At 36.9% G+C, this 26160-nt stretch overlaps 2 protein-coding genes across 4 annotated transcripts; one reads left to right on the top strand and one right to left on the bottom strand.

The window, feature by feature from the left end:
- Positions 1–19880, top strand: LOC128884649 (reversion-inducing cysteine-rich protein with Kazal motifs). The gene is made up of 8 exons (XM_054138179.1): positions 1–45; positions 1109–1144; positions 1743–1826; positions 10093–10129; positions 10203–10550; positions 11974–12406; positions 13729–15100; positions 18878–19880. Exons 1-8 carry the CDS (start codon positions 1–3, stop codon positions 19259–19261), a joined length of 2739 nt encoding a protein of 912 aa, XP_053994154.1. The 3' UTR covers positions 19262–19880.
- On the bottom strand, positions 19452–25404 carry LOC128884863 (probable ATP-dependent RNA helicase DDX46). 3 transcript variants are annotated; one of them, XM_054138524.1, is made up of 7 exons: positions 25215–25404; positions 24861–25073; positions 23853–24000; positions 23466–23780; positions 22742–23069; positions 21336–22458; positions 19452–20901 (listed from the first exon to the last, which is right to left on the bottom strand). In XM_054138524.1, exons 1-7 carry the CDS (start codon positions 25232–25234, stop codon positions 19947–19949), a joined length of 3102 nt encoding a protein of 1033 aa, XP_053994499.1. In that variant the 5' UTR covers positions 25235–25404; the 3' UTR covers positions 19452–19946. The 3 variants fall into 3 exon arrangements, with proteins under 3 accessions (XP_053994499.1, XP_053994516.1, XP_053994509.1); XM_054138541.1 differs by lacking the exons at positions 24861–25073; positions 25215–25404 and adding exons at positions 24052–24154; positions 24238–24768 and having other exon boundaries at positions 23853–23971; XM_054138534.1 differs by lacking the exons at positions 24861–25073; positions 25215–25404 and adding an exon at positions 24052–24768 and having other exon boundaries at positions 23853–23971.
- Between the last annotated feature and the right edge of the window lie 756 nt (positions 25405–26160).

The raw sequence follows: 26160 nt of genomic DNA, 5'->3' as shown, positions 1-26160 counted from the left end.
ATGAGAATACATTTGCCAGTAGAAAATAAACGCGGAGTTGGCACCGTATGTTAAACATAGGGTTTCACGTAGCGTTTCCGGTGACTTCTCTTTCGAATTCACAAAAGAACTCATCGGTAGTCGAGACGACCGGCCTTTCTCGAGTTGTTTCTGGCTTCTGCATCTCTAAGTTGTCGTTCATCACATTCCACTGACGCCGTCACTTCGAGACACGTGAACTATTGGGTAAAGGACACGTCTACGTGATTTTCTTTCCTTTTCCGTCAGACGCTCTTTTGTGAACAGAAATCCACAGAGTGGTCGTCTCGAGCCATTTTGAGTTAAGTAGCTAAACTTGAGAAGTCTTCGAGCGTTTCTCAAGGCTTCTATATCAAAGAATCTAGGTCATTCAAGCCTCTAGAGAATTTATTTCAATTTCAAGACACTAAATTGCAGAAGTCTTGTAAAACGTTCTAGAATTAATACTTAAACTTGTGTCTTTAAGTGAAAATGTCTTGAGACGCTACGTCTCTTAAGCTGGCAGGACCAAATCAGTCGAATCGTATCGGACTTCGTGGAATATTTTGTAGTTATTTTGTACTAATTTGTATCCCTAACAATAATTTTGTACCTCACACCGTTTGCGAAAAAATCGTGGCGCTGCTAGCTTAATATTAAGCTAGCAAGACCACACGTCAAAATTACTAAAAATGAAGAAATCAAAGTGGATACATTTAGTGCTGAATTTGTACTAATTTGTACCGCCAACAAAAATTTTGTACCTGTTACCGTTTTCAAGAAAGTTGATATCTACTGATTAATTTTGGTAACATTAATCCTAATACAAATATGTGAAAATAAAATTAAAACAAATCGCATACACTGTACAAAAATTTACACAGCCCATCTGTAATCTGCGCTTCTACATACCAGAAATCGTATTTGTTTTCACCCGAGTATATTCAGGAGTGGTCTTTTCTACAAGTAAAGCTTGCCCGAGTATACTCGAGCGTGGTCCTTAAGCTGTTAAATAATATAATTACAAAAAATTATAGTGCAAAAAGATAGAAAATATATTATGTACATAAAATATATATAGTTCATCAATTCCTCGATGACGTGATTAAAGAGAAGCAACAATGTTCAATACGTCTCGTATTGGAAGGTAAAGAAAATTAAGTTTAAAGCCCTGAATATCAATTTTGATTAGTTATGACATTTACCAACTCATATTCTCTGTGCCTGGTACATAAGAAAAATCAGCTAAAGAGATTTTTCAAAATTCTAAACGAGACTATCCGGTTAAAATGAATACCAACCACCTCCGAACCCAGTGAACGCTGAAGACCTAACAGGACCCACCGCACGCAGGCCAATGGATGGTCGTAAGTCGTAACTCGCGACCGTGACAAGAGTACGAAATGGGCCTGTACGTCCTCGTGGACGCTGATTGAATCGAAAATGAACCCCTAAACGGCCAACCAGTCGATAACCGTGCGGTCTATCGTCATTCAGTGACGAACAACAGGAAATCGTGGCTTACTCGCGTCCTTGATTCTTAATAACTTGGAACGCGTCGCACCTAGCATTCGAAATCGTGGAAATTCCCATCATCAACCAGAGATACAGCCGTGTCGCTCTTTTACATCGAGGCTTCCCTTTTTCCACGGATCGTTCAGCTTTTTTGTCACCTAGAACAGATTAACCGTTTTAGTGAAAGTGAACGAGAAAAGAGATAAAAAAAATTACGCGTTTGCTTTCAGATCTCACTGGTCGCGTTGGGCGCAGAAGCGGAGGCGAGGGAGAACGCGACACGACGCCTGCAGGAGTTCTGTTCCCTCGAGCTGGTAAGCCGCCTTTAATCGATCCTTTTAATCCACACTCGACCCGTCGAAGATCCATCGGCAGTACTTTTAAACGGTTCGAAGAAAGGAACGGAGTTCAATGGGTTCGCATTACAGGAGACTCTTGGCGATACCCATGTTCTTACGTTCCGCCTCGGTTTTCACTTTTTACGGGGTGCGATATTCGGTTGGAATGATCTTGAAGAGGTATTATATAACCAACTTTGTAAGGTAAAAGCACCGTCAGTGGCGTTCAAAAGTTCCCGGCCAGATGGTTTTTGCGATTTTTCTTCCAAAAGAAAAGTGTTAAGACATTTTTCTTAGAATCATATGTACAGTCATATTACGTGAAAGGATACTATAAAAAAAATCACCGCTATTTATTTTTCTTACGTCTTTATTTTTGTAGAAAGTGTTTAACGAAAAAATTATGCTTGTTTTTCATTTTGTAACAATTTCGGGGTACATTATTTAACATATTATAATTGATATTTCGTAGCCATGCCTTTTGAAGTAATAACAGCAGCATAGCGACGAGGCATGGATTTAATTAACCGAATAACGTAACCGCGTGGTATTTTGTTCCACTGTTCTATTAAATTCTGAGAAAATTGTGTCTTATTAGAACTTCTATGATTTTTCATTCGGCGTTTCATCTCTCCCCAGAGATGCTCTAGTGGATTTAAATCCGCAGATTGAGAAGGCCAGTCTAAAACCTGTACTTTATTTGTAGACAACCACCTTCTTACGATTTTCGATGGATGTTTGGGGTCGTTATCATGTTGGAAAAACCAATTTTCGAGGACCAACTCCTTGAGCGAAGAAAGCTCTCCATACCTGGTGTTTGGTACCTTGGATCATTTCTTTTCCCAACTAAACGTCGTACATATAGTGAGTGTAGAAAGTATTCGTACACCGATCAATTTCCAAACAAACTATGTAAAATCGTAATTTATTAACTTATTTTTTATAAACAATGGTATTCTACATATTTTCGGAAATCTCTAGAATAGATAGATTACAAAAAAAAAGCTATTTATGTAAGTTACGAAATTAACAAAAAGAAAAACAATTAATCGAAAGAAATATTGAAGCAATAAGTATTTGTACAACAGTTTAATTTTTAAAACTTCGTTAAAAAAAAAAGAAATTTACATTAATTTACAAGTATATGATACTGCCTTCGTGGGATTTCGTTTTGATTTTATAATTATTGTAGCCCTTCTAAGCATTAAATTAACTAAATTATTAGTTATTCGAAGTGGGATCTTCTTCAATTCCGCTATTACAGCCATTTTTTAAAGTACTTTACTAGAAATTTGATGTTTTCTAATTCGAACGGAGCAATAAACTAACGTGTTTACGTTACAAACTCTACTGTAAATGGTTCGTCATAAGAATCGTACGAATACTTATTGTTTCTATATTTTTACCCACTTTTCGCATTTTTTTGTTAATTCACAAATTATATTAACTAGTACATGTTGTTTGGACTACCCCATAAAAAACTTCAAAAAAGTAAAAAAATTACGCCAAGTACATGAAAAAATGGAGGACTTAAAGAGTAATCATAGAAAAATAGAAGATCCCCCTAAAAAATTCAAGAAAGTAGAAAAAGAAGTGAAATCGAAATGAGCTGCCAGTACATGAAGGTGCTTTCCAGCAAAGTGCAAAGGCGACACTGTATAACACAATGAAAAATTCGGTGCTTTCCAACTATGTGCAGCTAAAATGCTGTGTTCAACAGTGCAGACGTTCAGACCCTAATGACAACTCATGTAAACTGACTGCTCCGCACTTTGGCGGTGAAATGAAGAAGCTAAATAGTGTATCAACCACAAACTGAGACTGTTTAGACATTTGCCTAGATGTCCGTGGCCTGGAAGTCAAATGCTTGGCGTGGCCAGACAAGGTCAAGGTTTTAATGAATAAGAATTATTTTAAAATGTAAAATAATGAAAATGTACTCATATTGTCAGCGTTTTAAACTGACAAATTATCTGAAAGCCTGTGAGAGGAGGGGTATCTGGGGCAATGAATATCCTTAGTAATATTTTAAAACACAATAAAATGAAAATGTACTCATATTGTCAAAGTTTTAAATTGACAAATTATGTGAAAGTCTGCGAGAGAGAAAGTATGGGTATTGATGATCTGAGAATGCTTTGCCTGCCCACGCCAAGCACTTGACTTCCAGGCCACGGACATCAAGGCAAATGTCTAAACAGTCTCAGTTTGTGGTTGATACACTATTTAGCTTCTTCATTTCATCGCCAAAGTGCGGAGCACTCAGTTTACATGAGTTGTCATTAGGGTCTAAACGTCTGCACTGTTGAACAAGAGCATTTTAGCTGCGCATAGTTGGAGAGCACCGAATTTTTCATTGTGTTATACAGTGTCGCCTTTGCACTTTGCTGGAAAAAGCACCTTCATGTACTGGCAGCTCATTTCGATTTCACATCTTTTTCCACTTTCTTGTAGCTTTTTTATGGGGATCTTCTGTTTTTCAATGATAACTCTTTGAGTCCTCCACTTTTCCATGTACTTGGCGTAATTTTTTTACTTTTTTGAAGTTTTTTATAGGATCTCACTTCTTTTTACAAAGATAATTTGTATAGTGAATGACTTCAAATAATAGAAAATTGGAGATCAGTTTGAATCCTTTAAGGTTTCAAAAGTACGCGGAACGCATTGCAAAGAAAAAATGTAATCACTTTATCAGTAACATTTAAATGTAACAAGACTTTTTGTCATGTGTCATGGGTACTTTTGAGAAATTAAAGGATTAAGTTTGATATCTCTTTTTCTATATTATTGTAATACAATAAATTATGTGTTACAAATAGTGGATCTCTGTTCATTTTCTCATTATTTAAATTTCTTGCAACAAAAGTTTTTCCCATACATTGTGTGTACTTTTGAAAATTCTGAGGAGTGAAACTGATATTGCAATACGATTAATTGTGGATTACAAATAGTGGATTTATTTCTTCATTTCTCGCTGTATCTTTAACATTCGAATTTCTTGCAACAAGACTTTCTGCCACGCGTTCTGCGTACTTCTGAACTTTATTCTAATACAATAAATTATGCGTTACAAATAGTTGATTTCTTTTTTTCATTTCTCACTTCATCTTTAACATTTAAATTTCTTGCAGTGAGACATCTTGCCATGCGTTCTGTATACTTTTGGAAACTTAAAAAACTGAAGCTGGTCTCTTTCCTATATCTGGCTTCAGACAGATTATGTATATTGCAGACTCTACGCTTACTATAATAAAAGACAAATGTATTTTTATTTTAAGGTCTACATTAATTTGCAAGTAAAATAAGGTTTGTATGTGTTATTTACAAATAAAATTAATGTCATATGAATAATGCAGAATTTATTATAATACAATACCAGATTCAGTCCCTTAAGTTTTCAACAGCACACAGAACGCATGGCAGAAAGTCTTGTTGTAACAAACTTAAACGTTAAAAATGAAGTATGAAATGAAAAAAGAGGTCTACACTATTTCTAACCCACAATTTATTATATTATAATACCAGTTTGTCTTTTATGCTTCCAAAGTACACACAACGCATTGCAAAATGTCTTGTTGCTAGAAGTTGAAATGTTAAACATGAAATGAGAAATAAAGAAAGAGATCCACTATGTGTAATGCACAATTTATTGTATTAGAATAAAATTCACAAGTATGCACAACGCGTGGCAGAAAATCTTATTGTAACAAATTTAAATGTTAATAAATAAAGTGGGAAAATGTACAAAGAGATCCACTATTGAAAACGCACAATTTATTGTATTATAATTCCAGTTTCAGTCCTTTAAGTTTTCAAAAGTACGCACAATGCATGTCAGAAAGTCTTGTTGCAAGAAACCAAATGTCACAAATGCAAACTGACAGTTACAGATTAGAAATGAACGAGCGGCATGAGTGACACCCATATTACAATTCCGACCGACGAGCCTTGCCGACAGATTCCGAGAGTCGACGAATCGACGAATGGCCTTAGCTCCTATTGGCTAACAATAAGTGTTGACGAAAAGAATAAGAATAAGAATCAGAATCAGAATCAGAAGAAAAATCTACAATTTCTGACCGATTCATGACATGATATTACGGTATCTCAGTTGTACATAGACCGATTTTATTGATTTTGGTTTTATTAAAAAGCTTATATGCGTTTTACATTAGAAAAATGCCTTTGGATTTAGAAAATACAGCAGGCGTGACGAGATATTAATGACAGAAGTTTTGGGTTAGGTTGGAATCGCGTTTTCTCGAGTAAAAGATACACGGTAGCGCCAGCGCCAGTGATCGGTGTACGAATACATACATTCTACACCCACTGTATTTTCTTCCATCGCTGCCGAACAGATTAAATTTAGATTTAATTTAGATATATCAAAACTTTTTTAATACTTTTCTTTTGGAAGAAAAATCGCAAAACCATCTGGCCGAGAACTTTTGCACGGCACTGTATATAGAGAATGACAGAGTAAAGGTGATATGTCGTTTTGTTTCTTATTTCGTGAGAAAATAAGGATGGTACTTCCAAATATTGAAATTATCAAGATGCTAGTTGCTAAGCTAAACATCATAGGGTTCGTCTATACATTTTCTTTTTCATAAAAAAGTGTAATTCACGCATTTAAAGAAAACTATTAACTATTACTAATTAAGCTATTACTAACCAAAAAGAAAACTAATACTGTTAATACTAATGTACACTCGTAGGTACAGTGTTTATGTATACATGTCCAGTAGAAATACACATCCATGAGTTTTCAAATATATAATAAACAAAATAAGGATGTTCTTAGAATCATGCAATTTAGCGAAAAGTTCTACTGCTATGATGAGAAGCATGAGAAACATGTAACAGTTTTAGATCTCTGTCGCTTCTTATTTTCAACACTGCCACTTTGTTCGAATCTTTTAATTATTAGGGGATCCGAAAAGTAACGTCATTTCTTTCACATTAAATTCCAACAAATACATTCTTAATAAGTTTCTGCTTTTAATCAATTATGTAATCACCCTTGCTATAAATAGCTTTTTGCCATCCATTGTGCAAATTTTCAATGCTACATCGATAAAAATTAATGAGCTGATGAATGATAAACAGGTATCGAGTGTCGCAGAAACGACACTACTTTCCGGTCCACCTAATATGTTAGACAACAACAAAGGCGATAGACATATACGATTAGGGAATCGTTCTGTGTAGAGCCGTATAGCTTCTCTTATGCACCGTTTAGCTTCACCGTTTAGCTGCGACAAATATGAATATTAGACAAATTATAAGTAATAAAATAAACTTTATTAATATTTAAGCTATAAATAACTTTAATAATGCCTATTATAGACGGTAAACGTCAGATATTATAATGGATATCCATATCTGCTATGACCGCGACACGGCGTATCTGCACGATGCATATACGTATAATATTAACCCTTTGCGGTCGTATTTAATTTAGACATGTCTATTGTCCTGGTCGGAATTAATTTCCGATGAACGAGCAGTGATACATTATATGCAAGCTTATGAAGGATAAACAAGATTAATTAATTCTTTTGTGGACTTTAGATACATGTTTACACAATAATGTGTTTTAATGTAACGTTTTTATGTAAAATTATATTTTATAGTTCTCCATCATGTGGTATCTTTCGGTAACTTTCTTCTTGCCATTTTGGAGTATTGTTTCCGAAATATTTTAACACTTTGTCTACCAGGTTATTTAGAAGCAGACTTTAATAAAAAAAAGAATTTTCTACAGTATCATATGCCAATCTAGGCTGACAATAATTCCTTCATACTGTTACTAGGTACATTGAAAGCCAAGTCTGTTACCAAACACTGAACATTGTTCGTAGACAACCATCAACACAGTAAATAAATTCGAATAACTAAGTACTGCAATTAAAAAGCCTATAAATAGTCTCCCGGTCAATAAAGTGTTAAGAAACCAGAATGCCTAATTACACTGAAACACAATTTGTGAAATATTATTTGGAATTCTAAAAAGTATTTTTGACTATTTGGTATTTATTACAGTCTGTTACCGAAAAAATAACAATATTCAATATATTTGTCTGTAGGACGTGAGGATGAAGGAACAACTAGGATTCTATTTTGCAATCACTGTTTATTCGCAGATTCTAACGGTCGAACTTGACCACTCGTCAAATCAACAGGACGACTCATTGAAGATTGATCGTCCTTCAAATTTCCTCACACACCACCTCTTCCTTGCGCCCTTAGCGCGTCCCTCGGGAACGGGGTGTGCTGAGGTGGGGGATTATCACCGTTGGAAATTTGGCAATGCAGCAGGATTTCCTCCGGGCCTCAGGCCTCGCATCGTCACCCGTTGAGGGTTGCTTGACTTTGCCTGGCAGGCCTTCGAAAGACCCATGGTTTACGACATTTGCAATATGCTATTGAGGCCGTAGCTAATTGTCGCGAGGAAACGAACATCTGTAAATAACGGAAAAATACGGCTTTCTCAAAAATAGCTTCGTCGTTTGCTTGTCGTAAACCATTCTAACTGTTTGCACGTGAACCGTTATTTTCGGTACGCGCTAGTCGCTACATGTCTTTGAAAAATTTAACATGTAGATGTTTCACCGACTGGTTCATGTATTCTTGTATAACTTAATAATATAATTACTAACGATCTTTTCATTAATGTTTCTATGTATCTATTATTACACTAATATCTTAGAACCTATTACTACTGTCTAATGGCTTAAATCTTTTCGGTCTGCGGAATACAATATAAGATTAGTATGGTTCTTTGATGTGGTGGCTGAGAGCAGACATACGACCGGAACGGTAAACAAGTTTTGGTGGTTGAGAGTAAACATATGACCGCAAAGGGTTAATACGCAAATATGTAAGAGGCAAACATAGTATACGATAGATTTAGATTTATAGATCAATAATAATAAATTATTAGATTTAGATTTATATATCAATATTATAAATTTTACATCAATCGATTTAGAAAAAAATGTATGTTCTTTTTTGTTATTATATAAGTTATGATTACTTTTAAAATAATGTTATAAACAACTAATTTTTTTCACAATTTACGGCCAGATTTTATATGCAGATAGAAATCCATGAAATTTGTTCTTAAAAAGTTTTCTTCTATCTATGATAGTTGCGAAGATAGACTATTGCAGTTGAAACTTTAGGGGGTCATTTTACACCCTAAATATGAAAACGGGCCAACATAAAAAAATATGTATATCTTATTTTTCGGTCCTTTAAAACATATCCAAAAATCAAAACAATCGAGGCGGACACCTAAAAAGCTTTCCTTGTAAGAGAGCTACAGAGCGCCAACGCATCTCAAATTGTAGGAAATTTTATCTACTTGAAAAAAGGTAACAATGCCTTTTCTTGTCAGGATACTCCTTTGGTAACTTTTTTGCGAAAAACTAGAAAAAGTGCGAAAATTTTGCGGTTTTTAAGCTGTAACTTAGCTGACTCACGTTTCTGAGGTTTGCAAATCTAGATTTATACTATCTGAGTGGTTCCTAACAACATATAAAAACAGTAACTTTATAGTATTTACTGCAATGTTTGGTGTCTAAAATGACTGGCTTACTATCCGTTAGTGAACATCTAACAGAAACCAGAATTGTTTGCGGTGGAAGCACTTTTCAGTGCATGTTTCAGACTTAGTAATTTTCTTCTTTGTTCAAAATCCATTCCATTGGATTCATTCATTCTCTGTGAATATACAGGATTATTTTGAATATACAGGATTTGACTGACACAAAGTTGTTCTTTAAAGAGATTACTAGTGTATTTAACAACTATTAGATATAGAAATTAATTCTGTGTCTTTATATTTACATAATTATTTATAATTCTAGTTAACATAGAAATGTATACTAACCATTTTGTTATGTTAGAGTACCAGCGTTTATAGTAATGGAAGTACAGATTGCTTTGACATTTTATGCTACAGATAACTATACATAGCGCTCCCTTGGAAGGTGTAACCGAGGGAAGATCAAAAGTTGTATGACTTTTCTTTATAGATGAATAGTAAATTTACTTTAGAAAGGGATAGAATTAATTTCTATCCCTAACATATTCAATGTATACACCTATCATTACATAAATAATTGAAAAAGGTCTATCTAGAAAATATTCAACGATGAAAGAACATTCCAAACTTCTATTGCATTCTACACCTGGATATTCCTAGTCTTCGACTCATCTCTATTCTTCCTTTCAGACGGAGTTCTGGGGCTGCGCCAACTCAACTTTAAATGGTGAGGACCTGAACAATCCGTGAGCCAACTTTTGTTCAGTCAAATAGTTTCAATCTCATCATCTCTTTTACAGAGATAAAGAAACATGGAAATTGGACAGGAAGGGGTTGCTGCTACTTGGCGCAGAATCCGATATGTAGATCCACATGCGTCGTATCAGGGTCTAGAAGACACCTGACCGAATCCTGTCGGCCGAGCGACGAGCCCGAGTTTTTCTCGTGTTTGGAAAGACGCGTGGAAGCAGAGCATTGCTGTAGCAACGTGTCTAATGATACCTGCAGATCCATATGTCGGGATCTATTCTACAAACCCGGGAAAATCTCGAATTTGAAGATGTACAGTAGCAAAGGTTGCTTCCATCAGGTTCCAAAGTGCTTGAAAAGCGTCGCTGAGGTGAAACACGCCGAAGATCCCAAACAACGTAAGTGGAAGATGAATGCAAACACATACAAGTAGACATATCACCAGCTCAATTAAGAGAATATTGCTAGAAGAACTTATATACATGGTGTCGTGTCTAATTCATGCATCTCAACCCTTTGGACCCCAGTGGAACATATTAGGTTGACAAAAAAGTTCCTTCGGATTTTAACACACAAACTAACAACGATTTTTCTTATACAAAGAAATATATTTACTCTATAACTAGACGCGGATGTTTACAGAAGAAGAATAGAGACATAAATGAAAGTATGTTTTAGTTTCTAAACTGTATAAAATGTATATTATTATTGATATTTCATGAATGTATGCATTTATCAACATTCTCATAGATTTACCCGTATTTCACTTTACCATGAGAAGCATAAACCCTCGCAGTCTTTCTATAACATATCATCCATTTCATTCTATGACCTTTCCTCATATTTTGGACAAATTCATGATTCCACGTTTGTAGAAGTCCTCATCAAGTTAATAACCATCTGTATTCCAGAGAGACAATCATCACCACAAACCAAACGAACTTTTTGATCGACCTAATGTATGTTCAGGTGAATATATCTGGGTGGTGTTTACTAGATTACAATTAAAACACACAGGAACATGCAGTCCCTGTCCCTAAGTATTCGCATGTCTATCGAAGAAATTTGTTTAAATTATGTAAGGATATTTATTTAGATGTTCGCCGAAAACTGTCAAAATTCCAAAACAACACACAATCTATCAGACAAAATCAAATCGCAATACAAATTGAATGACTAATCAATAAATTACTAACACAAATTGATAAACATAAGTGACAACTATAAACATACAAACATACCTAGTGATTTAAATATAAACATTCATCCAACATTCACATTACAATACATTACAATTAAATGAAAAGTTTGATATTTTCAAAGAAATTTTTCATTATAAATATGAACATGTGTGAAGTACTCACTATTTAATTTCGATCCAAGTCTTCAACATACATAGAGGGTACAAATATTTATGGGACTAACTGTATGTTAAAAAAAAAATGAACACCATTTGCGCTGGGACTTGCTACAGATACTAATTGGTCCTTTTTATCTATCTATGGTTTTGATATTTGATTCATAGTCAAACCCAGTTTAATACAATTAATTTCTAATAGAGAAACCCATTTATGGGTGACGGAACTTTTTACTAAGGAACTAAATTTATTAATTCTGAATAGCTTGGCGATCAACGTATTAAGAGATTAGCACCCATGATGAGGTCAATCTCTTCACTAGTTTCTAGAAACCGCAATGTTAGACTTTACGCAGAGCACTCCGTATACTATCTAGATAAGAATTTTGCCCCCATCCGAATATAAGCTTTAAAACGTCATTCTTTTTAATCGTTATGAGTACTTAAATGTCTTTTCACGACAGATCTGCATTGCTGTAACGAGGCTGTTACTCCAGCTTGTCTGGAAACTTGCAAAAGAGTCCTCCACACTGCCACCACAGAGCAGGAGATCATGGACGCTCTGTCGGAAAAGTGTAGACCAGTTTTGCCACAGACACCAATCTGGAGTTGTCTGCTAAAGTCTGGATCCTCGAAACCGGCGCGTTTGCCACTGGACGCTGGCAAACTGTCGTGCTGTACGAAAGCAACGAAGCCATCGTGTCAGAATTTGTGCTGGAGAGCGTTTCAGGCTGACTGGGAGGTAGCGTGGGTTCAGTTGGATGGGGAATGCCTGTCCTCCAATTTGGAGGGAGAGTTGAGAAGGTGTCTCGAGGATGCAGAAGACCCCTGCGAGATGGGCTGCTCTGGACTGTCTTATTGCGCTCGATTCAACGACAGATCGACGACGTTGTTCAGGTAAACCACTCTTCCGTCAAGGAACTCTTCCTGTTCTTATTGTAACTTAAACATGTTCAACTCAGTACTCGCACGGGCATCTTCTACTGTACCTAGGCAGATAAAGTACGCAGATAAAATCCGAGGGAACTCTGACCATTGACTACTATGAATTCTACACAGGATACTCACCTATGGGTATACAATATTTTAGAGAATGATTCTATGGGATACAATAGAGATGAAAATTAGGAATTATGAAATTTCGTTCGGTTTTTTAAGGCTAAATTACAAAAAATGTAATAAAATTATGGCCTTTTAAAGGTAAATTACAAAAAAATTGTAATAAAATTATAGTTTTCAGCGTATTTGTAGTGATTAATAGCTTATACACAAACCCTCGTTTAACTCCAGTTAAAGACGTTTTCTCTTGGGTTATTTCTTACAACTGGAATTTAATATAATACTATTAGGAGTACGACTGTATTATACTTGGAAAATGTATTATACCTGGAAATTACCTACAGTAGTATTTGGAACTGATAATGGCTATACCCTCCAAAGTCAGCAAACTCGATGCTAGAAGAATTAGCCTTCCCTTCATTCTTGAAACTTCAGTTAAGCTCCACTCTTATGTGTCTCTTAGGTCTTTTATATTAGTAAAGTTTTTAATAAACAATACCAGAATACCAATCCAGATATCGAAATCCACAATGTAACTGAAAAGAATATATTTTTAAATATAACTGCTCGTGGCATTAAATAAAAACTCTCGTTAAAAAAGCCACCGCAAAATCCGTGTTGAGTTCATAACGCTGCATTCTCCTCGCTACCACACACTTCTTCTCTTCTTCAAGGTCGAAGATCCAATACCACTCCAAACTCCAGTCTTATGCGTTGTATAAATGTCTATTCTTGTCTAGTTTTTTTTTTAATTTAACTGAAAATTTCATGTTCTTAAGTATAACTGTCCCGTGTCATCAAATACAAAAGTCCAATAAAAAACTTACAGGTCCTCAATCATAGATTGACCGACAGTGGTTGAAACCCGACTTACTAGAATACAGAAAAGGCAAAACTAATTTATTATTAACGCAAAACTAATCTCATAGCTCGGCGACCAATGTAATCAAACGCTAACACAATCCCGTAGCTCAGCGAATAGTGTAATCAAGCACAAAGCCTGTCGTCTTCAATCATTTACTCACTTCCGTTTGATTACATTTAAAAGTGAAAAACGAAACCAGAATGGCTTTCAACCATAAAAAGCCACCTTTCCTTCGAAAGTCTTTGACATGCCTACTTTTCCTACAACCTAACTCTTATTTTTCGTTGGTCCTTAGGACTTGTTCAGCAGCAGCCGACGAAGCAGCCAAATGGGAAGCCGACCACTGGTCCAGAGGTGGAATCGTTCGAGGCCTAGGTGTACCCGTTCGCGCAGCCGCTTCTTGCCCGCCAGAGACGTTGCGGGCAGCCGCCTGTCTGTTGCAACTGAGACCATGTGAGAACAGGATCCACGAGACGAGACTCTGTCGAGAGGACTGTCTAGAGTTGATGGCCAGCTGCGTAGACTGGTCCGCCATTACTGGACCCTATACAGCCAATGCTTTGTGCGCGAAGCTATCGCCAGGAAAATCAGACGCCCCTTGCGTCTCCTTGAGGCCGTTCCTGGAGGATCCTCGCGACACCGAACCGGTCGTACGCCTCGAAGAGGATATCATGACACCCTGCAGAAGCAATCCCTGCGCCCAAGGCGATGTCTGCGAGTTATCACCCCTCGGACGCGAAATCTACCGTTGCGTGCCAGGCTGTTCCTTAGGAGAAATGTCGAAGCAGTTGGTGCCTATGGGATCCTGGGTACAGATACCCCGATTCGATCAGCAAGGCTGCCTCAGGATCTGCCAGTGCACGACACGAGGGATGGTGAACTGTAAGACGCTGAACTGCTTCAAGTTCCACTCCTGTTGGGTGCACGACCGCTTTATTGCTCACAAGGCCAACTTTTACCTGGAATGTAATCCTTGTCATTGTTTCGAGGGAGAATTCACGTGTTCGAAGAGGAGCTGCGGGGAGGTGCGAGCCCTCTCGTTGCCTTGCGATTGTCCTGCTCACTACGTCCCTGTCTGTGGAAGATTAGGCTTCACTTTCGCTTCAGGGTGTCTGGCCAAGTGCGCAGACTTCTCCCCCAACGAAGTGGAGTTCGGCAGCTGTTCTTCCAGAGATCCCTGCGCGTCCAACCCTTGCGATAGCACAGAGAAGTGCGTCAGGAGGACGAGGGTCTGCTTGTCCAGACTCCACAAGCCCTGCCGCCAGTACGAATGCGTTCCTCTCGACTGCGATCCTCGGGAGTTCAGTGGGCCAGTTTGCGACAGAGAGAACCGTCAGCATCACTCTATGTGCGCCATGATTCACGCTGGAGCCACCATAGGCTACAGAGGACCCTGCTTGGTGGGATGTTCCTTGCGAGGGCCAGTATGTGGAGTAAACGGCGAGGTCTACGCGAACGAGTGCGTTGCCTGGGCAGAGAAGACCGTCGTCGACTACTTTGGTCCATGCGTCGTCGTTGGATTGATCGGCGATCAAGCCAAGCCTCGTTGCGGCGATCTCGTTCAGTGTCCTCAATTGATAAAGCCCTACTGCGTCGCGGTGACACCACCTGGTGCATGCTGTCCAGTATGCGGCGGAGCGGCCAAGCTGTTCTACTCCAAGAAACAGGTACGCGATATTCCTTTTGTTGGGTGCTGTTTGAGATTCAAATGTTATCAATAGACAGCAGATCTTTATGCATTTATAGGAAATTCGAATGTGCAAGAAACTACAAAATGCAAACACTATGCAAGAATATAAAAAAGATTGGAAGTAAAGTTCATGTTATAATATTTTGAGAATAAAATAAATTCCTATTTAGGTTCAATTTTTGTAAGCACGTTCGCGAAGATTTTATTTTACATAAAGATCCGCAGTCTAGTTATCAACATTGTTTCTTCGACAGTAAAACATTGCTCAGAAGGAGAGGTCTCCAAGCGTCACAATTACTTTTTAACACTAAACCTACCACGACTGGTCAAATGACCGTTTTCAAATTTTTGTGCATAGTTCTTATATAAAATACTTCAGTTATATAAATTGTTTGATGTGTTATTTAATTTAATATTGTGTGATACATTTTTACATTCAACTGGAAAAAGTGCCTTTAAGACCAGTCATTTTACCAATAACAGTAGAAATAGGCAGAAATGAAATGTCAGTAGATTTAGTGTTAATTAGCTTTTGCATAGTGATAGATGATGAAGAACTGAAGCTAGTAGTAAAATTTGTTCAATTCGTGATCGAAACCACGATAAAAAGAAAACTTGTATTCTATTAAAAGGCTGACGCTTTACTGACCACAGTTGCTCCTAACGTTAGTAGCTACATTTCTTTAAATAAACAGTAGTAATTGTTTCAATGTAGTATATCTCATAAGTATATTGCGGATTTTATGCATTTCTGACGTACACTAATATGGATAACATAGCAAAAGTATACATAATTTATGTAGAATATATTCTAGTATTAATGTAATAATGTTAATATTTCGTTTTGCATAAGTGCATGTAACTTTTGATTATGTTTAGTATACATTTCTTATTATAGATTGTATTGTAAATGCATACAATCCGGATTCTACTCATAAAGTACACCATCTACTATAAACCGTCTGCCCCCAAAACTATGTACTATTAGCTTTAGCTCTTTAATATGTACCACTCTAAGAAACTAATTAAAAAGTCGACGTTACGCTTGGAGACCTCTTTTTGTTCGTCTTTGCGACCTAGATAAAAATATTTAATATAGAGTATTTATATTTTTTATTATTTTAACGCTTTAACTAATGGCATATTTGGGGACAGTCTACAACTTACAAAGAGAAACTTCTTGGTGTCTGTCTCCCTTTTTATTTAAAATTTTGTATGCATGCAAAAGAGGGTGAACGAGTTTTCATAGGGAGTGAAACCATCCTTCAAAGTTCATTAACCCTTTGTGATGGACAACTAACAACTTCATTCTAGGCACAGTGTGAGAGTATTATATTTTACCATGTTGTGTATCTTACTATCTTGGAAAAAGAATGTTTTTTCATATTAGGACAAATCCACAAAACTTTTAGATTTGTTATTAAAAAAAAAAATTTTTTTCAACACATTTTTAATATTTAGTACACACATTCATACTCTCAAGACGTAACAAAAACTGTGTGCGTGATCGATTTTAACTTGACGGCGTGGATGTCAGGAAGTAAAATTCAAAAAAAGGTTTTAAATCATAATATTAATAAAGCTTCATTAAACTTCAAAATATACAAGCATAACGAAAAGTACAATATATTTTGGAAATACAACATTCGTGAAAACAATTTGGAACGCTATAACAGTAAAATGAAAAATATTTTTAATCGTGTCTTATAACTCAAATTATTTTCTTTTCTTGACAGCTAATTTATTTACAACGACGCATTTGGTTTGGATTTCAACGTATTAGTGTCGTTCGTGCTTTTTCCATTATTTGATGATTTTTTTTTTATCATTAATTTATAGGTCGATTTTTTCATGATACTTATTTTTTTTCATGAAAGTTGTATATATAGTTCACAGCTGCGAGACTAGCTGTACAGGGTGTCCCAAAAATGTTGTAACACCTCGAAAGGGGTGGAAACAACATTTTCGCTAACGAAAAAGTTGGGACACCCTGTATATAGTTTATTTTGAATGTGTTTCATGTAAAACTGAAATTTTTATATCGATCACGTTTTTAGACAAAATTTTCAAACGACTCTAGCTCACTGAAAAAAATCTATATAAAAAATAATCTGGGTTGTCGGGATTAGTTTCTCTTTATAGGATAAACAAACTTCAAGGATTAGAAATGAAAAAAAATTGACGGCGTAAATTTCGTAAAACACAATAATGCAAAAGTGAAAAATTAATAAAAGTTGGTCACATGTTTTCCATGGTCGTGTAACTATTTATACAATGATAGCACATATATGAGATTTACAGGTTCATTTCCTGCAATTTTTTCCAATTATTCTCATATCAAAATATTTGACGGCGCTCCTACAGCTATTTTAAAATATTTGAAAATTAACAGTCACAAGGCTACTTTAAAAATTTTAATTTTTTAACGACTTCCTGGCTTCTTAGATAGCTTACAAAATTTACAAAGCCCATGGAAATCTTCTTTTAGCATCCCTTCCACTGAAAACGTCCATGTGATAGTTAAAATATTGAAACATCAGAAGATAACGTTAAATAAAGGCTCGAAATTGCAAATCTAAAAGATCTGTGGATTTGCCCATTAGTTTTGTCTTTTGTATACACTTCATCCTCATTTCACTTGATTTCGTTGTAGGTATTCATTCTAATTTAAAGTTCATTAGAACATTGGGACTTTCAAAAGAATAGAGACTTTTTAAACACAAGTTTCTGCCACAGATATTGAATGAGAGGAACAAATTTTATTGCTATTTCAAAATATACCATTTAATGTTTTCTAAACGAATAAGCAAAGAATTTGTGAAAAAAGATTATCGCCCCTCGAATGCTGAAGGTTAAAAGAGGTACAAATATAAATTGTTCTTTTAGAACAATTTCCAAGAAACTTGGTATGCAACGGTTTTTGGCGGTGCTAATTTTAAACCTGAATTCAAACTATATAGGGCTATAAACTATATGTTTAGTTTTGTCAATCACTCTGTTCTATTATCAGAAAATAAGTCCCAGAATAATGAACAATGTTTGAACATTTCAATGAACAATGAACAATGTTTCATACTTTAAAATTTGTGTTTGTATTTATAAAAAATACAAATACATTAATTGTTGACTAGTTTAGATGACGTTATTTCCAGATTTAGCACCCTTTGATTTTTTACGAGGTTTTGTTAAATGAAAGATACCACAAGCAATAGAAGTTTTAAAGAATCAAAAAGCAAACATTGTTTGGCCTTAGAAGAATAAAAATACAAAGAATGCACTGTAAGAAGTGCATAATAATTTAGTTCAAAGAGCATAATTATTGTATTGTATGCGCATCATGGTCGAAATTTTGAACAATTTCTATATGTACTTCTAAAAAAGCTAATACATTACTCTTATATTCTTATAAAAAATATTTGTGTAAAAATGATAACAGGTATTAAAATACATTGCATATGTTTATAAATACAAATGCGAGGAGTAACAAAAATCTGACAAATAGAAATTTACACTTATACTAGAACAATTTCCAAGCTCAATTTTCTAGGAAATGATGTCTCATACAAAGAAATGTTATTCTGTAGTTTGGATTTATTTTTCCACCCACAGCTAGGTTCTACCACCATCCCTGTATATTAAATATTTTAATCAATTTGCAAAGACCAAATAGTATTCTACCATCCCCAATAAATCGCTTCGCTTCAGCTCCCTAGTGCGAACAGTATGTACAATAATTGTATTTCTTGTTAAACAGCTGGACAGGATATATTACACGATGGACGAGGAGGCGGACAAGGACTCTGTGACGTTGGAAGCTCTGCTGACCGCTCTAGGAAGACAAATCCAGGTAGCACAGTGCGCTCTTCGCGGAATGATGACGCCTGACCTCGACATATTCATCATCGTTCAACCTACGGTGATAAGGCCTTCGACCTTGCAGCTGCGAGCTTGCGTAACAGAGACTGAGAAGCTAGTTACCAGAATTTTGGAGAGGAGCCCTAAAATCGCGATCGAGGTGCCGTTGGGCGCGCTCACAGGAGCGGAAATTGCTCATAGTTACGTATCCGGTGCCATCACGATCGGGGGATGTCTCGTACAACTCTTCCTTGCAACCTTTGTCCGTGCTTTTATCTCGTGAGAACTGTAAGGGGAAGGAGAGGGTATGAGAGGTAACGCCGAGGCTACCCCAACGAGTGCAAATCCTCATCGATCGCACGTATTTTCAAAAGGTGCTAAGCATTTTCATTTACCTACTGACGTTTGCCATTCGTGGCGACGCCGATTTCATGACTGTGATTCTTCTAGTGCCTACGTAATATACAGGAAAGTAGAATGTATTTTCGTCGATCTTTTAATATTGCCAAAGAAAACGGAGTACGTGGAACGTGTACAAAAACACATAATCACCCGAAGGCTGAGTGGTTATGCAAATTGTAAATAAAGTCCTCCTAACTTAAGTTACCAAACAACGTGTCCGCCGAATCTCCCATTGTATCTTCGCAGATACGATAGTCGATAGAAAATACTCTTTCGAGCAATCCAAATTCCGCAACACGAGATCACTAAAATCATCGATGGTCCGAGTTTCAAACGACAAAGCTACGCGGTGTCAGTGAATTTAGATTGCTCACGGACGAATTACTGACAGGATCGTTACTTCCGTAAATGTTACGTATACTTCGTTATTGTACCGTTAAATACAAAGTGTTTGTATAGTCATTTGTAAGTTTAATAATAAATCTCTAATTTTACTCATACGCAGTTCGATGAAATCAATGTACTATAACGCGTAAGATTGCATATACAATTGAAACAGAACTTCTTTACAAAACTTTGTATCGACCGCGGGACGCGGTGTGTGCCCCTGACGCTTGCAACTTGATTAGTTCTTCCTTGATGAGTCGCGAGACCTCAGCCTTGGCCTTGCTGACCGCTAATTCGCTAGTGGACTCGATGGCGAGGTACAACTTTCTCTCCCCTTCCGGTGGAGCCTTGCCAGGAGCGATGTAAGTGCCCCTAACAGTGAGACCAGCTTCGGAGTACTCGGAAATTTGCGCGAGAGCTTCCTTGCTAGTAACTCGCCATCTGGCCTGCTGTGGAAAATCATTGATCTCCAGTTCTTCTTCGTATTTACGAAACGTCTGTTCACCAGCCTCTGCATCGCTCTCCACGAGATCTTCCTCGCGAGGCTGATAGTTCAACTTGGTGTTCAGCTTCGCAGCAAGCTGCTCAGCGACGGTCTTCGCTGTGATGAGATTAGTGGGACCAGCTCCTTTGAGAATAGCCTCAGCAGCCTGTTGCGTCGCACCCTTCGCTTCAGCTCCCAAATTTTTGGCAATGTTGATCTTGGACGCTAATCGCCTAGCCAATTCCAATTTATCGGTTGCGCTAGGGACCGGTTGGCCAGGAACCGCAATATTGGTGGCAGAGGGTCTAGCGATTTCGCGAACCGTTCTCTTTGGCGCCAACATGCTCTCTATCTGCTGGTCTATGTCATTTTCTATGTCCTCGTCGTCGGAGTCTTGCAGTCCCAGAGCTGCTTTCTGGAATTTCTTCTTTTCGTTCGCCAGGGCTGCCTCTGACTCATCAAACTTGAATCCTTTACCACTGAAACCACCTCCTGTGTGCACTTTCTTCCCGTCAGCTGCTTGTCGGGCTTTGTATCCTTCCCAAAGCTGGCGCAACGGTTCTGGAACGGGAACTCCCGCCAATTCGTGAGCACGGAGAATATCGCCAGCGTATCGTTCCTGTTCTGATGTGATGAACGTGTACGCGTACCTGTAAATAAGAATTATGTCAATTTTGTAGTACTAAGATGGTGATTTTTACACTACATCAAAGACGAGTTCCTAAAAGGAAGGAAATTTCTGCGTTTGAAATTTATCAACCCAAAAGGTATGGTATGTTTATTGTAATTAATAGAAAGATAATTTTTTATTATTGATTGTAACATTTTAAAACACCTTAGCGAACTAAAAACAATGAAGTTGATTCGTATAAACATTTTACCATGTTTCCAAACTGTAACAATTTCTTCATTCCAATCATTCTGAAGGAAAAACTTATCTAGAGTAACTGATTCTACTAAACTATTTTTACTAGACTCTACAAATGATTAATGAATCAGTTATTATGGCATGGTAGGCTACTGACGGGTCATAGATTGTTCATCCCTGTTCTAAACGATTTCCCACTATTATATAAGAACTCACCCTTTGTTACCAGCTCTTCCCGTTCTTCCGCACCTATGGACGTAATCTTCATAATGATTTGGACAGTCATAATTCACCACGAGAACAAGGTGTTTGACGTCTAAACCTCTCGCAGCGACGGACGTTGCAACCAATAATTTCGTTCGTCCAGCTTTGAAGTCTAATATGGTCGAGTCCCTATCGCATTGATCGATACCGCCATGAAGTGACATACACGAGTAGGAAGCCTTCATAAGATCTTTCAGAAGTGTGTCAGCGTTCTCTTGTTTGTCAACGAATATTATAGTGGAACCTTTGTCTTGGTAGTGGCCAAGAATCTCGAGCAACTTGTAGAACTTTTGATCCTCCTCAAGGACTACTACGTGTTGCTCGACGTCCTTGCAAACGATGGACCGTCCTCCAACCTGAACCTCTACGGGTCTCGTTAGGATTCTTCTAGCCAGTGCTTCCATTTGTCGGGGAAATGTAGCGCTGAATAGAACGGTTTGCCGATCAGGTCGAACGTTTTCCATGATGCGCATCACTTGGGGCTCAAAACCCATGTCGAACATTCTGTCTGCCTCGTCGAGTACCACGTAGGTCACCCTGCGTAAGTTCGTCACTCGTCCACTATTAGCAGCAAGCATGTCGATCATTCTCCCTGGTGTACAGACTATTATTTCGGCGCCTCTCTTCAACTCCGCTATTTGTTCGGATATACCTGTTCCACCGTAGACGCAGACGTGTGATAATCCCAACGACTTCGTAAACTTTTTCGAGTCCCTCCCAATCTGCATACACAATTCTCTGGTGGGTGTCATGATTAACGCGATTGGGCCGTCGCCATCCGCCAAGGGAGGTTGATCGAGAATGTGCCTAAACATTGGTAGTAGGAACGCCAACGTTTTCCCGCTGCCCGTCTTCGCTATGCCTATCAGGTCGCGACCAGACATGATTGCTGGAATGGCTTGGCACTGGATAGGAGTTGGCTTCTCGTAGCCGAGTTTCTTCAGCACTTCCAACTCTTTCTTCGTTACGCCACACTGTGCCCATGACTTGATAGGTTTAGGACAGCCCTTTCCTTTCACGCGAATACCTTCCAATTCTTCTTTGTACGCTTCTACTTCTTCGGATGTCATTCTCGCTGAAAATGTTAAAGAATTTGAGAATAGAAATATTGTGTGAGAATTGTAATAAATAGACTGCGGATGTTTATGCAAATTCATATTTTGGTAAACACAGATAAAGAACAGGAATCTAAATTAAAGTATGAATTGTCCTGTAAATATTGTACCGTATATTTTATTTTTCACATTTTATATATTCGTGCATTAATACGTATCCTTGTATATTCTTGCATATTTAAATTTGTCATAAATGCATAACCATCCGCAGTCTAGTAATAAGAATTTGAGTGGATGACCTACCTATTTCAGGTACTTCGACATAAAATGATTTTCTAAACGGTTGGTACTCGGTAGTCGCATGGTCGACTTTGGCTAGTTCTCGTTTCTGTTTATTCGCTATACCAGCTGCTGTTTCGTGTAGGTTTTCTCCTTCTTCTTCGCTAGAATATTCCAAACCGTCTTGATTCTGTTCGATAAGTTCTCCTTTCTGTTTCTGCACTTTCTTCTTGGCTACGCCGGTGACGATAACAACACCTCCGCTTTGAGTACCTCCTGTACCTGTGCCATTATTTGTATTCTTTGAACCTTTGTTGTCGAGTTTGTTTACTTTTCTGACTTCTTCTTGAACCTGTTTCAACGAACAATTTATTTTATTATATTCACGCATAAAGTCGATAAAAAATTATGTATAAGAAGTGTACATTATTTTAGCAATTATAAGGATCTTAGTTGAGAAATTAATCTCTCTACAGTTCTTTTTTTTGTTTATATTACTTATAACACTTAGTCTGGAGATGGAGATCATTTAAATTTTTAATAACAATTTAAATAGGTCCTCTTCTAAATCGTAGACGACTCACTGACAAATTCAAAACAACATACTGCAGTTCTTAATTATTGAACTTTACCTCCTATGACCACTTAAATAGCATACATTCCTCATACACAATTATTTTGACAACGTTTTCAATTAATTAAACGTGATAACATATGAGGTGATATGTAAAAGAATGTGCACGCATACTTCTGCCATGAAAGCATCCAGTGGATCGACTTCTTCTTCTTCGCCCTTAGTTTCTTCCTTAATTTCTTCAACTTCTTCTTTCGGGTCTCCTTCTTCCTTGACTTCCTTGTTGCTGTTCTGAACAACAGGAGTCTCTTCATCACTGTCATCTTCTAGAGACCATTTTTTCATAGGCAGCTGAAGGTTTGCTAAAATGGATGCCTTACCATCTTTCTTGGTTGCCTCTAGCTCTTTCTTTTTCCTTTCTGCACGCCACCGCTCTATTCTTTCTCTTCGTTTTTGCATTTCCAATTCTAACCTTTTCTGTTCTTCCTCCTGTGAAAATTAAATTAATAAATTGAAAGACAGCTTTCGAATAGAACAAATTGATCTTATATATTAAGTTACCTTGTCCAGCTTAGTATGGTCAAATGGCAATTCATCGCTGTCACCCTTTTCCTTCTCCTTACGTTCTCTCGATCGCGATCTATTTGACCGATCTTTGCCAGAACGCGAAGACTTTGATCCTGTAAGACGCTTTTCTTTACTGTCTCCACTAGCATACCGAGAACAATCAATGTTAACATATTATTCCATTATTACACACATTTTGATAAAGACTTAACACTTTGCGGCCAGCAAGAAGACTAAGTCACCATGTTTCACGGTGTATATAAATCCACCCAAGACTGCCTAGTCAACAAGTTTTCCTATGAAATGGACACTTCATTTAGAGATTTCCAATGTAAAAACTAAAACCAGCATAAGGACATGTATAAGAATTTTTAAATACTTTTTGGTAAGTTTGTCCCATAACGGGTTGACAGTCCTTAACATATTTCTATGTCGCTTTAAAATCCATAGCTGAATGCTGTCAATATAGCTCTACATCATCTTATATTTATATTTCAACCTAATACAAGTAGAAAATAACATGATATTATGAAGCAATTTTATCTTTCACTTGTATTTTAATGCTATAAACTAATTCTATGGTAGCCAGCTACAAGTTCTTGTAAATTACACGTAGATCTCCTCCTTGAGTTGAGTTCTGAAATCACTATTTACCAAAGCGATAAAACATTTTGCAATCTTGTTTTTCATATAAAAAAATACATCGTTAGATTGGATAGGGTATCCAGTGATTATTTAGTTATTGTATCCATTACCAAAAAACTATACCATATGGCAATACTATTGGCCACCCATGACATTAGACCACAACGTGTAAGTGCCATCGGCAGACCACAAAGTGTTAAAAGTAAAGAAATTAATTAATGTACTTTCTTTAATAAATTGGAAATCTTCCTAAATTTATAAAATTAAAAACAACACGAAGAGGGTTTACTGTTCTCTATTCCATGAAATTTGCAAGGCCACAGAATAATCGTGACTAATATTTTAATTATAATGTACCGTTTCCTCTCACGGTGTGTATCTCTTTCGGAACGATCCCTTCTGTCACTCCTTTCTCTATCTCTGTCCCTAGAACGACTTCTTCTTTCTCTGTGTCGTCCCTTATCCCTTTCCCTGTCCCTATCTCTACTCCTAGATCGCCGTCGTTTTTTCTCTGGTGTGGCGGATCTTGATCTTGATCTGGATCTTGATCGCCTTCTATGGTGTCTATCTCTACAAAACAAATTAATTACATTGCTTTTACGGCACTGGTATGATAAAACGTGGAATATTTAACAAGGAAAAGTAGCAATAGCAATAGAAAACGTAATAACCTTAACCTAGAATAATAACTAACTAAAGTATTACACTTACTTGTCGCTACTCCGAACCATGACTACCGTTACTATTCAATCGCAAGCGACAATCTTTAAATACACTTGATTATCTATACTAGAGAAACATATATTTCTCTTTTCTTTCCAATTTTATTACAAAATACACGATGGAGTTCCTTTCGTTTACAAACGGAAAGCCAATTTACTGCCGCTTTACTTGTGCTGCCACCAGCAGAGATGGGCAAAATCTTTATCTAAATAAAAATTTTAAATATCGAATAAAGATGAAAAATTTCAACCTTTTACTCGTCGAATAAAGATACATAACTTTATCTTTATTCGATGACTGCCGAATACAAAAATGTATTCGTGGTAAATGTACTCAAAGGATAAAGATAACTGTAATTATTTTTATCCGGAGGTTGAAGATACCTGCTTTATCTACAGAAAGTTTCAATCGTAAGATACTCTTCGCACTTTTAACTTTATCCGACGGGTAAAGATACCTGCTTTATCTACAGAAAGTTTCAATCGTAAGATACTCTTCGCACTTTTAACCTTATCCGACCGCTAGAGATACCTGGTTTCTCCCCGAGAGTTTCAACCCTAAGATACTTTCCCGCATTTGTAACTTTATTCGATGGCTAGAGTTTACTGGTTTCTCTCCAGAGATATTCATCCGTAGGTTATTTTCGCATTTTTATCTTTAACTGAAGTTCCACTCATCGCGTGGGATAACTTTCTCACTTTTATCTTTATCCGAAATTATCGAAAAAGGATCGAATAACTTTTCAAGCGGTGTTTACTGTTTAGTCGCCGGTTGTAAAGTATAGTTATACATAATTACACATAGTTAAATAGGTATAATGTAAACAAATTTATACAGGAGTAAGGAAGTATATATTTGTGCATATAGACGTGTACTGTAGATATAAATGGTGGTCTTTTTAAATGTTTATATAATTATTGTTATTACAAAATTC

Source organism: Hylaeus volcanicus, chromosome 1, assembly GCF_026283585.1.
Source record: "Hylaeus volcanicus isolate JK05 chromosome 1, UHH_iyHylVolc1.0_haploid, whole genome shotgun sequence".
Classification (NCBI taxonomy): Eukaryota; Metazoa; Arthropoda; class Insecta; order Hymenoptera; family Colletidae; genus Hylaeus; species Hylaeus volcanicus.
Note: the sequence above shows the minus strand (reverse complement) of the source record. Positions and strands in the feature narration are given on the sequence as shown.